A 16,287-nucleotide genomic window follows, 5' to 3' on the forward strand; every position below is an offset into this window, starting at 1 on the left:
GCGTGTTCACAGGCCTTGGTGTTTCTCGCTCCGTAGCTTATTGTCACCAAAAGAACATGTGTTTACTACTGATTAGAAGCTGTAGATACTAACCAAGTCAAGGCCGCCGCGCCTTCTTCTCTCGGTTCGGCATCTCACCAAATCCCAATTCCCATCCCTCCTTGTCCTGCTCCTTGCCCTCGTCCTTTCTCCTCTCATTGCCTGTTATTATCCCCTCTTTCACTCCCCCCCTCACTAAAACCTAGCTACTGAAGTACTTTGAAGCTAAGTAAAGCCACTAAGATACATACCAATTTGCCCCCCCGGGCTGCCTTTTAGCCTGCCAAGTACCAAAAGAGAAACGAACCCCCCCCCCTTTTTCTTGCCTTTCAACACTCGATAAAACATACCAGCGCCACTTCTTTTTTATTTTATTTTTTTATTCCATTTTTATTTCATTTTATTTTCTCTTCTTTTTTACTGCCCAACATTAGCTTGTACGAAGAAATATCTTGAAGTTCGTTTTGTGTTTTTATTCTTCTTTCATTCTTTGCCCTTGTTCCCTTCCACGTTTCCCCTTCCTTGTTCTGTGCTGTTTTATATACGACTGGCTCTTTGTCTTCGTTCTGCTTGTTGCGTTGCCCTTGTGCTTTGTCCCCTCCTCGTACCCCCCCTCTCACCTGCCCTGTCTCTTCTTTTCCTCTCAACCTCGCTTTTATTTTATTTTATTTTCCTTTTTCTTTTTTTTTTTTTTTTTTTTTTTTTCTCTCTCTTTTCTCAAATCTACTCCACTCCGCATAATCAAAGCAGCACACAATTTCCTTTCTATCTCAACCCTTACTCTCCTTTCACACATTGCAATACCGTGATTATCGCAGCCTTCCGTCCTTGTCTGTCTTGGTCTTTTTTTTCTCTTTATTACGAGTCTCGCCTTCAGCCTCTCCCGCAATTCTATCTCTCTCTCTACCTTTGGAGGCTTCCCCTTCCTTTGCTCATTGCCTAATTCCGCTTTTCTTGCTTGATCTCGACCTCATCCGCTATTTTCTATTATACTATTCTTTTCTCGTCTACACGGCCTGCTTGTTGTCCCCCATTCATAGAGCTTCTTGCCCCTTCTTATTCACTCACCGAACAACCAGCCCGCTGTCGAGCTCCCTTTGATTGCTCTCTTTGAAATCTAGTCGCGCATCGCTATCCACCCATTGCCCCGATTTGTCGATATTCTCGTGTGTCGTCCTGCCCGCCTCCTCTCTGTTGCAGCTGTGCCATCTTAGTCGCCCTCGCCGACTCATCGATCCCGCCGCCCTTTACATATACAGCCCGAGCGCCCATATCACCAAATACCTCTCTTTGAGGCTCTTAGGCCCGCCCGCCTAGCTCTCTCTTACCCCGTGGTCTCGTTATCGCCACAATGTCGGTGATGCTACAACCGTCCCGAGCCTCTACTGCGTCAACTTCTTCTTTCCCAGCTATTTCCCGCTTCAACACCATGTCCTCCTACGATGGCTCTGCTACGCGCTCTGCTCGTCAGAGCAAGCGCTTTTCCATGTCCGCGCTGTACATGTCCATGTCCGCGAACGAAACTGAACTCGAGATTGAAGACGACCTTGCTAAAGGTAAATAGAAGTCGCCTCATTCAACCCGTCTCGCTCTGTCTTTTCTTGCAGTCTCCATCCCCCTCCCTCCCTCCCTTCTCATGTCTTGCTAACAGTGTCTCTCTACCCGCCCAGCCCAGAAAGTACTCCGCGATCTCAAGGCCAAAATTTCTTCCCAGTCAAAGAAGAATTTCGTTTTAGAAAAGGATGTCCGCTATCTCGATTCACGTATTGCCCTGCTTATCCAAAATCGCATGGCCCTTGAAGAGGTTTGTTTCTCCGTCTCACATGTCTTACTGCCACCTCTTTGGTCACTATCCACTCAATGGCGCTGTTTACTAACTAGCCAATTACCCTTTTTTTTTTTTTTTTTTTTTAGCAAAATGAAGTCGCTTCGCATCTCGAAGATGCTACCGATATCCAGGAAGGTTTCTTCCCCAACGACGACAAGACTCAAAAGTATGGCAATTTGCTGTTTCTACTCCAATCCGAACCTCGCCATATCGCTCATTTGTGTCGCCTTGTCTCCATGGCCGAAATTGACTCTCTCCTCCAAACTGTCATGTTCACGATTTACGGAAACCAGTACGAAAGCCGAGAAGAGCATCTTCTGCTCACCATGTTCCAGTCTGTCTTAACATATCAGTTCGACAACACTCCCGATTATTCATCGCTTCTACGCGCCAACACTCCTGTTTCTCGCATGATGACTACCTACACCCGCCGTGGTCCTGGTCAGAGCTTCCTCAAGTCTGTGCTTGCCGATAAGATCAACAGCCTGATCGAGCTGAAGGATCTTGACCTTGAAATCAACCCCCTCAAGGTGTACGAACGTATGATTGAGCAGATAGAAGAGGATACCGGCTCTTTGCCCCCAGACATGCCCCGTGGAGTGACCGCTGAGCAGGCTGCCGAGAATGAAACCGTCCGCCGCGCCATCGAGCCTCGTCTTCAAATGTTGACAGACTTGGCAAACGGGTTTCTAACTACCATTATTGATGGTCTGGAAGAGGCGCCCTACGGCATTCGCTGGATCTGCAAGCAGATCCGTAGTCTGACTAAACGCAAATACCCAGATGCCAACGATCAGGCCATCTGCACTATGATTGGCGGTTTCTTCTTCTTGCGCTTCATTAACCCTGCCATTGTCACTCCCAAGTCCTATATGCTCATTGACGGCACCCCGTCCGAGAAGCCTCGCCGCGTGCTGACTCTAATCGCCAAGATGCTTCAAAATTTGGCCAACAAGCCATCATACGCCAAGGAGCCATACATGGCCAAACTACAGCCCTTTATCGAGGCCAACAAAGATCGTGTCAACAAGTTTATGCTCGACCTTTGCGAAGTGCAGGATTTCTATGAGAGTTTGGAAATGGACAACTACGTGGCTCTGTCTAAGAAAGACCTCGAATTGTCTATTACCCTGAACGAAATTTACGCCATGCACAACCTCATTCAAAAGCACCAAAATGAGCTTTGTAAAGATGGTAACTCGCATCTGGCAACAATCATGGGAGAGCTGGGTGCCTCTCCTGCCCAAGTGCCTCGCAAGGAAAACAGAATCATCAATCTCCCCCTCTTTAGTCGATGGGAAACCGCCATTGACGATCTCACCGCTGCCCTAGATATTACGCAGGAGGAAGTTTTCTTCATGGAGGCCAAGTCCGTCTTTGTCCAGATCATGCGTTCAATTCCTTCAAACAGCCCTATTGCCAAAACTCCTCTTCGCCTAGAGAGAATTGCAGATGCTGCCGCTAAGAGCAAGAATGACGCAGTGATGGTCCGTAAGGGCATTCGTGCCATGGAACTTCTTTCACAACTGCAGGAGCTAGGTGTCATTGACAAGAGCGACCAGTTTGCCATGCTTCGTGACGAGGTTGAACAGGAACTGCAGCACCTAGGCTCTCTCAAGGAAGGTGTTATTGTGGAGACCAACCAGCTTTCAGAGGTCTACAAGACCATTCGAGATCACAACCAATATCTAGTGTCACAGCTTGAAACCTACAAAAGCTACCTGCATAATGTACGGTCTCAGAGTGAGGGTACCAGGAGAAAACCCCAAAAGCAGCAAGTCTTGGGGCCTTACAAGTTCACCCACCAGCAACTTGAGAAGGAGGGTGTTATCCAGAAGAGTAATGTCCCTGATAACCGAAGGGCCAATATATTCTTCAACTTTACCAGCCCCCTTCCTGGAACATTTGTCATTTCACTACATTACAAGGGTAAGTCGTCTTCTATCCTGGATTTGCAAGTATGTGAATTAACTCATGCTAACAACTATGTATTCCTATAGGTCGCAGTCGTGGTCTTTTGGAACTAGACCTCAAGCTTGACGATCTGCTGGAGATGCAAAAGGACAACCAAGACGAGTTAGATCTCGAGTACGTGCAATTCAGTGTACCCAAGGTCCTTGCTCTGCTCAACAAGCGGTTTGCGCGCAAGAAGGGCTGGTAGTCCCATCTCTCCTCTATGCCACCCCCCGCAAGTTGCACAGGTTGCAATAGCAGTACTAAAAGTACGCGCGATAACTTCAATGGTGCCGGGTTGAATGCCCCCAAGGTCAAGATCAATTGCCATCTCGTGGACTTTGACACATTCATTGGTGGCGTGGCTTCTGATTATGAGCGAGTTCAAATCACGACCCATCCGTGTATCTCGCTGAATGTCGCAGATGAAGTAGTACATTGTCATGATTGCCGCCCTCATCATCGGTCACAGCGCTACCCACAGCACAATCTTGCCCTTCACCGTCTGTATGCGCAGTCCCTATTTCCTCTTACCACTTAATGACGATGACGACCCAAATACGAACTTTCCGGTGGCTTCTTTTTGTTCTCTTTCTCCTGTTTATTTAACACAAAAATATCACATTTTCCATACAGCTCAGGCAACCCAGGTAGCCGTTCCTCTACCCTACCGCTTTTTATTCTTTCTCTTTATTGTCTTGCGACATGAACGTCATTGCCGTGTAACGCCTTTCTTGTTTCCACTGCCTACCACCCACAGCTCTCTTTTTTTTTTTTTTTTTTTTTTTTTTCTTGCCATTTTTCTCTACTTTCTTTTTTTTTTTGTCTTGGTTTCTTTTGTCTTTTGTTTGTGCTGCATGCTGGGAGAGATGAAAGGCCCAGGGGGATGTTAGTTGCTGTTGTGCCGGATTTCTGCTCTGCATATCTTGCTTTAGATACCAATCTACCGTCTTGTATTGTTTTTTTTATTTTTTATTTTCGTTTCCCCCCCCCCCCCTATTAATACCTTTTCCTTTTCCTTTTTTTTATCTTCATATATTAACGCCTTGTTATTGTCCTGTTTTTTTTCTTCCTCGTCTATGGGGGTTTCTCCTTCGTCTCAGCTGTTCTGTTCTACCATTTCCTTTTAGTTGTATTCTATGAACGTACTTGAGTGTATTTCCTTTTTTACTCTTGTTTAGTTCAGCCGTATCTTGTCAACTCACAGGGGTTTTTTTCCCTCGTCGTTTATTTGTCACTTTTCACCATAAGTAGCATTGCTGAAATACTTATAGCGATAGAATCTAAAGCAGTGGTTAAAAGAAAAAGAAAAGGAGCTTCTATCTATGTAGTAAAAAGTAAGGGAGCCCCATACAAAACAATAAATATGTCACTATCTTGGTCTTGCGAAAGGAATCCCATGTTACCAGCCCCCCTCCTCCCCATAATATTCGTTCACATCATCAAGACAGAGGGAGAAAGAAAGCAATGCAACGCAAAGAGCCACAGAGCAGAGGTGATATGAAGTGGCGTGGCAAAAGAGTAGGAGGAACATGACAGTAGTAAACAAAAAGCCACATATACAACGCCATGGACCAAACAAGAATAAAGGGAATCACAGCGGTAAAAAAAGGAGAAAAAAAGAAAAGAGGGAAGAAAAAGAAAACAAGCAAAGGCTGCTCAAATGGCCACCAAGCTCTGCTGTGGAGCCTTGAAAAGTCTGTCGTCTCCAACCTAGTGAGCAGCAGAAACGGCAGCCTGAGGCTTGGCGTCCGCCATGTCAACATCCATAGCATCACCTCCGGCAGCTTCTTCTTCCTCCTCTTCTTCCTCATCAAACTCCTCCTCGGACTCGCCCTCAATATCCTCGCTGCCGTCATCCGAGATTTCACCCTCAGCAGCCTCCTCGCCCATTGGGACATCGTCTCCAGCAGCCTCGACAGCTTCAACACCCTCTTCCTCTTCCTCATCCGCCTCATCGGCGCCGTATTCTTCGTCATCGGGAGCCATGTCAGCCTCGGGCTGGTCCGGAGGGAACTCGGCGGGGGCAGCGGCTTCGTTGTCCCTGTAAAAGTCCTGTTAGAATCTAGCCAGATACCAAAGTGGCCGATAGCCTCTGTAGCAAGATGGGTATGGCGGGAAGATCAAAGATACATACCACTTGATGGCAAAGCGAGTGACACGCGGCTTTTCCGCTAGAACATTGCGGCGAATGCGCTCGATAAGGGGCTTCGACGGAGGGTCGGCATTGAGCTCCTCGGAGTCATACTCATTGTTGATGTAATAACCAACGCGCACAAACTCACGCCCGTCGTAAGTGCAGGTTAGAAGAATCACCGTGACACCCAGAAGATCAGCATCAAGGATACGGCTCGTATCAGGAGCATCGGCCTCAAAGACGAACTTGTTCACGCCGACGGGGATGGGGCCGACAGAAAGTGTGTCGAGCTCTTGGTCATACTGGTCACTAGATTGCGTGGAGGCGTCATCAGGTTAGTAGTGCGCATTTGCAAAACAAGAGCTTAATTAGAGCAATGGAAAAGACGAATCAGAGCAATCACTGGCCAAAAGTAGCGAAGTCGATGGGCAACATGAAAACGAAAAAAAAAAAATAGTACTTACGAGGTGGCAGAGCCAACGTAGGTGAGTTTCCATTCCAGATCTATCCACACGTTGCTTGTTAGAAGATACACCGCCAAGCCAAATATTGAATTGGATTACAGGACACTTATGATCTTACCCTTATCCAACGGCTCGAGACACTCAAAAGTGATCTCGAAGACGTATTTGTCCGTGATCTTGGCGGGGTTGTTCAGAACCCGAACACCAAGCAAAGTAACAACAGACATGGCTAATGTGTTGGTTTAGTATGAAGTGTACAGCAAAGATAGAGAAGCTTGGCCAATACAGAGGCGTAAAAAAAAAGGAAAAAAGAAAAAAATAAGAGGATAAGAGGGAAATTTGGGGGAAAAAAAAAAGAAAAAAAAGATGAGGTCAAAAGCAAGTTATGGAGTTGTTTGCTAAAAGAGACAGGGGAAAGAGGTGAAGATGGTGTAGATGTTGTTATTGAGATGGAAGAAGAAAAAGAACGAATCGCCAGATACAAGGTGACCAACTGAGGATTAATTAAGCGGTAGCTCAGACGTCAGGGAAAGAAAAACAAATACAGAAAAAGTACAAAGTACAAGAATTAGGCGGGTCACTGACGGGGCTTCTTCAATCCAGCTCAATTCACCTTCAACCCACTCCAGCTTTTGTTTTGTATTTTGTTGTGGAGGAAGCACTACTTGAATAAGGGTTTGTTTCATTAATGAGATGAGCAAATGAGAACAGAACGGTGTTCTTGCCTAGCTCGTCCAATGGTAGGCATTGCGAAAGGAAGGCTTATAACTATCAACAACAAAGCAAAGCCTTGGTTGCCCTGGGCAAGTGAGCCATGGCAACCTCATTGGACTGTCTAGCTACCTACTACTGGGTATTAGGCTTCCCCTCTTCTCTTCCCCTCTTCAGGCTTAGTTAGATAAGCATTGCGTCCAATTCGCTTCATGCAACTTTGGATAGGGCTACGCGCACATTCACATTCACATCCACAATCACAATGTAGCGTGCAGTATTTCACATATCCCATAGTACGGTGCTAATAACGCGCTGACAGAACTGAACACCTAACTTCTGACACCTCCCACGTCAAGCTTTGTGACCCGCTTGTTAGTGAATGGAGTGTTCAGCTACTTGTGGAGAGACAAGGCTCTTACAAAGACCAGAAAACTACTGAACCCTGAAAATCAAAGACAAAGGGTTAGTCAACAAGCTCAAGCCAGGCAAAATTGCGCCAGGAAAACCCCAAGGAAAAAGAGACGTACCTATCACGTGACTAAAAGCCTCACCGCCTAGCACGCGCTAAATCCCAATACGTCAACCTTAATAACTTTTCTGCCATTTTTTTGACTCCCATCGTGAGTGGTTGCACACTACATGAAAGTCTTGCTCCTAGCTAGCAGAGACTTGGCCTAACATTTTTCTTTTCTCTTCACTCTTTATCCTCACTTATCCTCACCCGTTGCGATTTGGTTGCGTGGCATGTTGCAGTGAAAGCCTCTCTTGAATATACACATCCGATTTCGGGCTGCTTCGCTTGTGGGTTTTCTTGCGCAAATTCTCGTCCTTCTATACAGCTTAGCTTTACCTTACTGCCTTGTGAGCGCATCATCCAGCAGACATCAATTGTTTTCTTGCTATAGCATACCTCTAGGACTTGCCGACTCACATCTGCTCTATAAAGCAAAAAAACCTTGCGGATATTTCCTTTGCTCTTTTTCTAGGTACGGAGCGGCCGTGTGTTTCGCAAATTATTCAAAAACTGACGCGATCTAATAGAAGTTTTGCTTGGGCCAAGGTTATCTCGACTACTCTATTGCGAAGCCTACCAAGTCGGCTAAAATCAACGAACCATCTATACACACGTGCGCACATACGATCTCGGAAAGCACTCACCCGAAACTCCACAATGTCATCTGACGAGAAGGAAAACGCTCAGCAGGCTACGGCTGTAGACTTGGCATGGAAGTCGCCGAGGGAGATGGATGTAGATGGATCAGACGAGTATGAACCTAGTGAGCATCAAACAGAACCACCATCTGTCGGTGGTGGTGACCATGAATCCAATGATGGTGAAGAAGAAGATGATGATGATGACTATGATCCCGAGTCTATTCCTATCCCGGAAAACCCTTCCGAAATGATCGTGAAGTCAAAGTCGCAAACTAAAACATCTGGTGGTTTCATTCTGGAAGTGTCTGACGATGATGAAAATGGCGATGAAGAAGAGAACAATGCCAGCAGTGAGCAGCCAAAGACGGCAAACCAGTCTGACCATGATGAAGACCTCCATGAACCGGAAGAGCCAGCGGAGGAATCACAGTCCAACGAAATCACTGAGCAAGAATTACAGAAAAACGAGGGCTCTAAGCCTCTGGTGACGCCTAATGTGGTTGATGCTGATCATCCTGTCGAGTCTGTTGAAACCGCCGAAGACAGCCAGGAGCCCGAAGAATCGTCGCCTGGCCCTAAAGAGGCCGGTTCACCGTCGCAAGCGAAAACGGCCTCATCTCAACCCCAAGAGCACCCGGCTCCCATCGTACCATCCATGACGTTTGCCACTGGTGCACCCATCACTATACCCGCACAATCAATTGCAGCTTTGGAAGTCCGCCTCAAGGAGGATAGCCGAGGGGACATGGACGCCTGGCTTAGCCTCATTGCACAGTACCGGCTTCTTAACAACATCGATGATTTGCGCAAGACATACGAGCGGTTTTTGGAGGTTTTTCCACAATGCGTATGTTGATCTGTATTCATGGAAGAAAAAAAAAAAAAGGTGCATCGTAACTAGTATACTAATGCTTTCCCTATAGGCTGCCGGCTACGTTGAATGGTTAGAAATGGAACTCTCACTCAACAATTTTAGTGAAGCAGAGCGCATTTTCAACGTATGCCTTGTTACAATCACTGATGTCGACCTGTGGACCGTCTATCTCAACTACATCCGACGCCGTAACGATCTTACAAATGATACTAATGGACAGGCCCGCAAGGTTGTTGCACAAGCTTATGACTATGTCATGGATAAGGTTGGCCTCGATAAAGACTCAGGCAAGCTCTGGATCGACTATATTCAGTTCCTTCGTAGTGGACCTGGCCAACTCGGTGGAACGACCTGGCAAGATCAGCAAAAGGCTGACCAGCTTCGCAAGGCTTACCAGCGTGCCATCAGTGTCCCCACATCCGTCGTTAACACTATGTGGAAAGAATACGATCAGTTCGAGATGGGGTTGAATAAGATGAATGTAAGTACTTTGCTGTTTGACTCAGGAAGTATAAAAGCTAATATGGCAAAAAAATAGGGTCGCAAGTTTATCCAGGAACACTCACCCTCTTACATGACGGCCAAGGGCGCTTATATTGCGCTGGAAAGCCTTACTCGGAATCTTAGCCGTAACTCGTACCCCCGACTTCCTCCTGCCGCTGGATTCGATGGACACACCGAATTTATGGAACAAGTGGATCTATGGAACAAGTGGATTGAGTGGGAAAAGAGCGATCCCCTTGTCCTGGAAGAAGAAGACAACGATGCGTTCAAGAAGCGTATCCTCCATGTCTACAACCAGGCTCTTATGGCTCTCCGGTTTTGCCCTAAGCTATGGGCTGACTGCTCTGACTGGTGCTTCGCAAACAACATTCTCCACGTCTCTACTAATACGTCTATGGGGATGTTCATTCTGACACAGGGTTGCATTGCTAACCCCGAAAGCGTTCTTCTTGCCTTGAAACATGCAGATCGCATTGAATCAACCCCCCATAGTGGTGATGACGACCCTAACAAGGCCAAATTTGCCGCTGCGGTTAGGGAGCCTTACAATGCAGTTCTCGACACGCTCTATGAGATGTGCACTTCGCTTAAAGAGAAAGAATCATCAGAAATAGCGCGTCTAGAGCAACTCGAAGCCGTCAAAGAGGCCAGTGGCAACCAACAGCCCAACCCTAATTTCCCCCAGGAGCCCACGCGGGAGCAGAAAACTCAATTCATCAAGGATGCATATTCTACTAGAATCCAGCTCCTGAATCGAACAATCTCTTTTGTATGGATTGCCCTTGTGCGTGCCATGCGCCGCATACAGGGCAAGGGTGGTGCCCACAGCGGTGGTCTTCGACAGGCTTTCACTGATGCACGCACACGAGGCCGTCTCACCAGTGAAGTCTATGTTGCAGTAGCTCTCTTGGAGGCCGTTGTCTACAAAGACCCTGTCGGCGGGAAGATCTTTGAGCGCGGTGCTAGATTATTTCCTGAAGATGAAGTCTTTATGTTGGAGTACTTGAAATACCTCCACTCTAAGGATGATACTACAAGTAAGAGTCCCTGTAGACAACTAACTTTGTTGACCTTTTACTGACACCTGTGTTTATAGATGCCCGTGTTGTGTTTGAAACCTGCGTCAATCGCTTGACGCAGAAGCCAGAGACCATCTACAAGGCAAAGAGCCTTTACCAATATTTCCACAACTACGAGTCACACTATGGAGAACTCTCACAGATTTCCAAGCTAGAAGAGCGCATGGCTGAGCTTTTCCCCGAAGATCCAAAGTTGACGTTATTCCATACCCGTTTTGTGTCAGATCGTGCCGATAAGTTTGACCCTCTTTCTGCTCAGATTATTGTATCACCTGCTGTCCAACAACGCCCTAAAATACAACATATGATGGAAATGCCACCGTCCTCGCGTGAAACCCCAGCCCCAGGGTTTCGTATGGAGGCATCCCCTGGCCCACAGTACATGCGTGCGACGAATTCTCCCAAGCGGCCATACCCAAATGACGAGATGGAAGACAACCGACCCCGCAAATTTGCTCGCGGCGACTCACCTCTCAAAGGAGCTGCTGGCCGCCGTCTAGACCAGCAAAGAAGAGTCCACGGCTCCACACTTCATCGTGACATTACATTCTTACTCACATTACTTCCCCCTGCAGCTTCTTTTGATGCCTACAAAGTCAACCCGTCTAGCCTCATTAGTCTTCTTACCTCGACCTCTGTCCCTGATTTCCATACATGGAAATCCTCACAAGATCCCATGGCTGCAACTCGTCCAGTCCCCGCTGGTCCAGTCGGCACGCATAGATACAACACGAGCCAATCGGGATTCTCCTACGGGGAATACGACGGCGGATCTTCACGACGGGGTCACCAGCCTGGTTCTTATAGACAACAAGCAGATGAACAGTATCGGTACCAGTACTAACCGGTAGTACTAACTGATCATCTGATTTGCCCTTGATTGGGATATTCGTTTCAGCTATTCGTCTCTATGTTGGCGTGCTTGGGTTAGAAATTTGGCGGCCCGCAAGTGCCTTGGGTGGCTAGACCTTTGGTAAAGTTTTTCTTTTTCTCTTTTCTCTTTCTAGGCTGTGGTAGATATTCTGCGAAACCAATGCTAGAAATTGACCCAAGTTACCAAAGTACGATAGCCATGTTGCGGAATGTTTGCTTAATTTTATTTGTTTGATGATTTCTGTACGTGGTGCTTATTTGTGCTTAGTAAGAATAGATAAAATGAGTGAATCATGTCCGTTTACCTTTGCGACTCATATCTGCTCTGAATGGCTTCTGGCTGTAGGCTCCTGTTGTCCTATACAGCATCCAATTTTCATGCTTAAAGTGCTTTCATCTAAGTCTTATCGCGGACTAGATACATGCTCATGACTTGTTGTCTCTGTAACACCCCAGCTATTAGCTATTAAATAGAGAGTTTTTTCTAGGGTGTATTAGTTTATTTAAAGTTTATCTGAAAACACAAGGAGTTGACATCAAGCGGCTAGTACAGCAGGATACGACGATTGCTTGTTATGATTTCATCTAGCTGTTCCCATCGATGGACTTTTGTCCACTGCGAAAGCGCTGAACGGTAGACAGAAAATTTCACTAGATGTATCTTCTGTACTGGGGTTGTCGTAAACGGTATGTACGAGAAAACCTTAGGGTAGTACGGATGAAGCTGGCATAAGTGCTAACCTGTCTAACGTCTTACAACTATTCGTAGTGTCTATCCAACGACATGTTTGTATGCGTAGTTGCTTGGCATGGTGGTATACTGACCAGGATACAGTTTATTGGGATGAGATTGTTGCTACGGCCGCATTATAAAAGGACATAGTTTGTGATCAAGTTCCCATACCTTGTTTAGTCTACGTTTGATTTCTAAGGCTTAGCACCAGATCCCGATACAGTATGTGCACAGAACCCCAAAGCTCAAGGTAGTCGTAAGTATTGCCTTTATTGCCTATCGGCTTTCTCTGCAAACACTGAAGCTTTCCCTTGGTAAGTACATACTAGGTTTGCCGCTTCCTTCTATCTCAAACAGCCAAAGTCCTGTTTAGCATTGTACTCTACATTCTTTCAACACTGTGGAAACAAACGACAAACAAGGAAGCTACACACGTGGGATATAGTTCCTCCCTACTCAGAGATCATCTCTATATCCTTTCGGGAAGTTACCTATGGCTTAGTGGTGACTCAGCTACCGTCTGAAGGTACAACTTAGGCTACCCTTTGGGTACTTTCCTCAGGACCCAACCACATTTTCTGTTAGCCTGGTTACTCTTAACTCACATTTCCCTTTCTGTCCCTTCAACTTTTGTTTCCTTCTTCTTCCCCTTTCTCATTTTTGCCTCGCCTCACTTCTACCTTTCTTCATCTCGCAAGTTGAAGCATTTCTCCGCTTCCAGAGCATCTCGTCGTCTCTTGTAAGTTGCGAAAAATAAACGAGCTGCGATAGTCTATCTCGAAGAAAATTCTGATTTCTTTGTAGTCACTCTATTCCCCCTCTTACTCGGCCTATACTTCATTCTACGATCACAAGCTGCCGTAGAAATGAATACGACCGTGTCACCTCGCCCATCGGGCGCACGTGGCAATACACGAATCGATCTGCCAGCCGAGGCATACTTAGATGTGAGTTTCGAAATTTTGCAGCATCCTGGTGTGACGATAATCTAACAGGTTTGCAGCCCTCATCATCTATTGTGTATCCTCGTCGCCCTGGATACAACTCGGTTGGAGCGGAGATCAATATTGAAATTAATCAGTTCCGCATAATGAGTTTTGACAAGTCCAAGAAGATTTGGCAATATGATGTAGGTTACCACTACAGAATGAATGCGCTAGACACAGTAAACCGATACTAACTACCATCTCATAGGTTTCCGCCAGGTTTCTTGGCCAGCGGGAACCTAGGAACATCGATATACTAATTGCCAAAGCCTGGAAAATGCCTGAATGTATGGCCGCGCTAGAAAAGCACGGCCCCAAGTGGCTTTATGATGGAAGAAAGCTTGCCTGGTATGTCTAGTTCTTGATCAAACTTGGTAATCGTATGTTGTAAAAGCTGATAGCGTATAGGTCGAGCACTAAGGTTAATGATTTAACATTTGTTGTCGACCTTGATTCCGGCCGTCCGAAAAACAAGGGCGAGAACAAGATTGAGCTCAAGCTTCGACCGACAACGGTCATAGACCTATCTCTCATTTCGGCATATGTGTTGCAAAAGTCTGACATGAACAGTGGCGTTTTAGAAGGAATCAGTGAGCTATTCTATTTGCGCCGCCCATAAAATTTGACCAAGTAATTGTCACTAACATTGTCTTGTTAGACTTCCTCGATCATCTTATTCGCCAATACCCATCCGAAATTAACATTGCTATTCGACGTAATTTTTACAGACCTAATGCACAACTTGAGCCCCTGGCTCCATACGTTAACTGTGCCAAGGGAACCTATGCTTCGGTTCGCCTGAACCATGTGAGTAACAGCATGGCGGCTAGAAATTCATCAAATCAACTAACTTGAGAGTTTAGTCAGCTATCAATGGCGGCATTGGCCTTGGCATCAACGTCGATGTAGCTAACACGGCCTTTTGGGCCTCAAACGGAACCTTGATTGACCTGGCTTCGGCTTATCTCCCAACACAAATCAGTGTGTACCATTCATTATATCATCGTCTAGTGCCAACATATTACTAACAAAGTATTTAGGATTGAATACTAGCATTGTAGCCGCCCTAAAGCCAGTAAAAGGCCCTAATGGCATTGCAATGAGTCAAGCCTTTAAAGCCCTTCGCCGAATCCAAAAGATTCGCTTCTGGTGCCCGCACCAGAAATCGGAGGGCTTAACATGTGAACATACTATCTTTGGGTTCGCTGCTAGTCCGAAGTACGGAACTGAAGGAGTAACCGCCAAAACATACAAGTTCACTTACGATGGGCGTGAAGTTAGCGTCGCTGAATACCTTCGAGCCCGTTACGGACTAACCCTCAAGTATCCAGATTGGCCCCTGGTGGAAACCACCAAACGTGGTACATACTTTCCGCCAGAGCTTTGCGTGGTATCTCCCATGCAGAGGTATCCATACAAGTTGGATCCAGACATGACAGCAAAAATGATCAAGTGCGCTGTAACCAGGCCGGATGTACGCAAAAAGGCTATTCTTCAAGGGCGCGATGCCCTACGCTGGGGGCAGGATCCCTACATGAAGCATTTCGGCCTCAACATAGACAATGGGTTTACTAAAACCAAGGCAAAGCTTCTAAAGAACCCAGTTTTGTCATACGGTACTGGACCAATCAATCCCAAGGTTTCTGGCCGCTGGGACTTGCGCAATGTCAAATTTATTAAACCGAATACCCGCCCCTTGAGAGTTTGGGGCGTCTTTTGTGACGACGGCCGTGACAGGCCTGGGGCCGAGCAGTTTGCTCGTACATTCCGCCAGGTATTTACTAACCATGGCGGAATTGTAGCTAGCAATGCTGTAATCCGTGCCCGACAAGGCGAAGGTTGTTTCAAGGCTTTCTATGACAGCCTACGCCAGCAGAGTGGTGCCCATCCGGATATAATTTTCATTATAGTTCGTGGAAAGGGCAGCAGTCTATACGAAAGGTACAAAAAGACTGGTGACTGTGCGTTGGGTGTGATTACTCAAGTTGTGCAGAGTAGTCATGTAGCCAAAAATCAACCACAGTATCATTCGAATGTCAGCATGAAAGTGAATGCCAAGCTTGGTGGCATTAGCTGCTATGTGCCTGACGGCCCGAATACTTCAAAATCATCCAAAGGGCCAACGATCATTATTGGCGCAGACGTTTCCCACGCGCCCGTTGGAATGGCGGTGCCGTCAATGGCTTCGATGACGATGTCATACGATCGTCACTGTACACGATACGGCGCTGCCGTTGAAACGAATGGCTTCCGGAAGGAAATTGTCACTAGAGACAACATTCATGATTTACTATCTCGCCTTTATCAGCACCTCAGTCTGCCGCAACCGCTGAAACACGTTTACTATCTTCGTGATGGTGTATCCGAAGGGCAGTTCCAGCACGTTATCGATGAGGAAGTGGCCCAAATGAAGCAGTTTTTCCGCAAACAGGGCCTGGACCCTTTGTTCACTGTGATTATTGCTACTAAGCGGCACCATATTCGTTTCTTTCCCGAGCGTGGGGATCGAAACAACAATCCTCTACCAGGTACATTGGTGGAACGAGATATTACCCATCCATCCCAGTTTGACTTCTATCTCTGCTCTCATGTAGCTATCCAAGGGACTGCTCGTCCTGTACATTACCATGTCATCATGGATGAGGCTAAATGTTCGCCGAATGACCTCCAACAAATGCTCTATAGCCAGTGTTATCAATATATACGGTCAACTACCCCTGTTTCGTTGCATCCTGCCGTTTACTACGCCCATTTGGCGAGTAACCGAGCTCGCTCGCACGAGAAAACATCGGAGATGCGTATTGGAGATATGGCCTCAGAGCTTCAACACGAGTTAATCATGCATGGTGGCAAGGGAGAAGATACAACAGCTCAAAAACTAGAGACCCTTGGCTGCAAGGCAGAGAACACGTTCTTCAGGTCAACCATGTGGTACATTTGAGGTGTAG

General features: G+C 46.6%; 4 protein-coding genes across 4 annotated transcripts; 3 read left to right on the forward strand and 1 right to left on the reverse strand.

The window, feature by feature from the left end:
• Window positions 1–1,390: 1,390 nt before the first annotated feature.
• On the forward strand, window positions 1,391–4,028 carry HOO65_020382 (GTPase-activating protein; the record flags this gene model as incomplete). Its single annotated transcript, XM_071006460.1, has 4 exons — window positions 1,391–1,595; window positions 1,710–1,843; window positions 1,999–3,796; window positions 3,868–4,028. 4 exons carry the CDS (start codon window positions 1,391–1,393, stop codon window positions 4,026–4,028), a joined length of 2,298 nt encoding a protein of 765 aa, XP_070861020.1.
• Window positions 4,029–5,533: 1,505 nt separating this feature from the next.
• HOO65_020383 (asf1 like histone chaperone) lies at window positions 5,534–6,648 on the reverse strand (the record flags this gene model as incomplete). Its single annotated transcript, XM_071006883.1, has 4 exons — window positions 5,534–5,864; window positions 5,958–6,266; window positions 6,422–6,461; window positions 6,540–6,648. 4 exons carry the CDS (start codon window positions 6,646–6,648, stop codon window positions 5,534–5,536), a joined length of 789 nt encoding a protein of 262 aa, XP_070861021.1.
• A 1,658-nt stretch (window positions 6,649–8,306) lies between these two features.
• Window positions 8,307–11,591, forward strand: HOO65_020384 (mRNA 3'-end-processing protein RNA14; the record flags this gene model as incomplete). The annotated part of the gene is made up of 4 exons (XM_071006369.1): window positions 8,307–9,137; window positions 9,214–9,645; window positions 9,703–10,705; window positions 10,765–11,591. The coding sequence occupies 4 exons, from the start codon at window positions 8,307–8,309 to the stop codon at window positions 11,589–11,591; spliced, it is 3,093 nt and encodes a 1,030-aa protein (XP_070861022.1).
• A 1,628-nt stretch (window positions 11,592–13,219) lies between these two features.
• HOO65_020385 (Piwi domain-containing protein) lies at window positions 13,220–16,280 on the forward strand (the record flags this gene model as incomplete). The annotated part of the gene is made up of 7 exons (XM_071006395.1): window positions 13,220–13,300; window positions 13,357–13,482; window positions 13,548–13,687; window positions 13,748–13,929; window positions 13,998–14,146; window positions 14,203–14,320; window positions 14,380–16,280. 7 exons carry the CDS (start codon window positions 13,220–13,222, stop codon window positions 16,278–16,280), a joined length of 2,697 nt encoding a protein of 898 aa, XP_070861023.1.
• Between the last annotated feature and the right edge of the window lie 7 nt (window positions 16,281–16,287).

This window comes from Ceratocystis lukuohia, assembly GCF_044167205.1.
Source record: "Ceratocystis lukuohia strain C4212 chromosome Unknown Supercontig2_pilon, whole genome shotgun sequence".
Classification (NCBI taxonomy): domain Eukaryota; kingdom Fungi; phylum Ascomycota; class Sordariomycetes; order Microascales; family Ceratocystidaceae; genus Ceratocystis; species Ceratocystis lukuohia.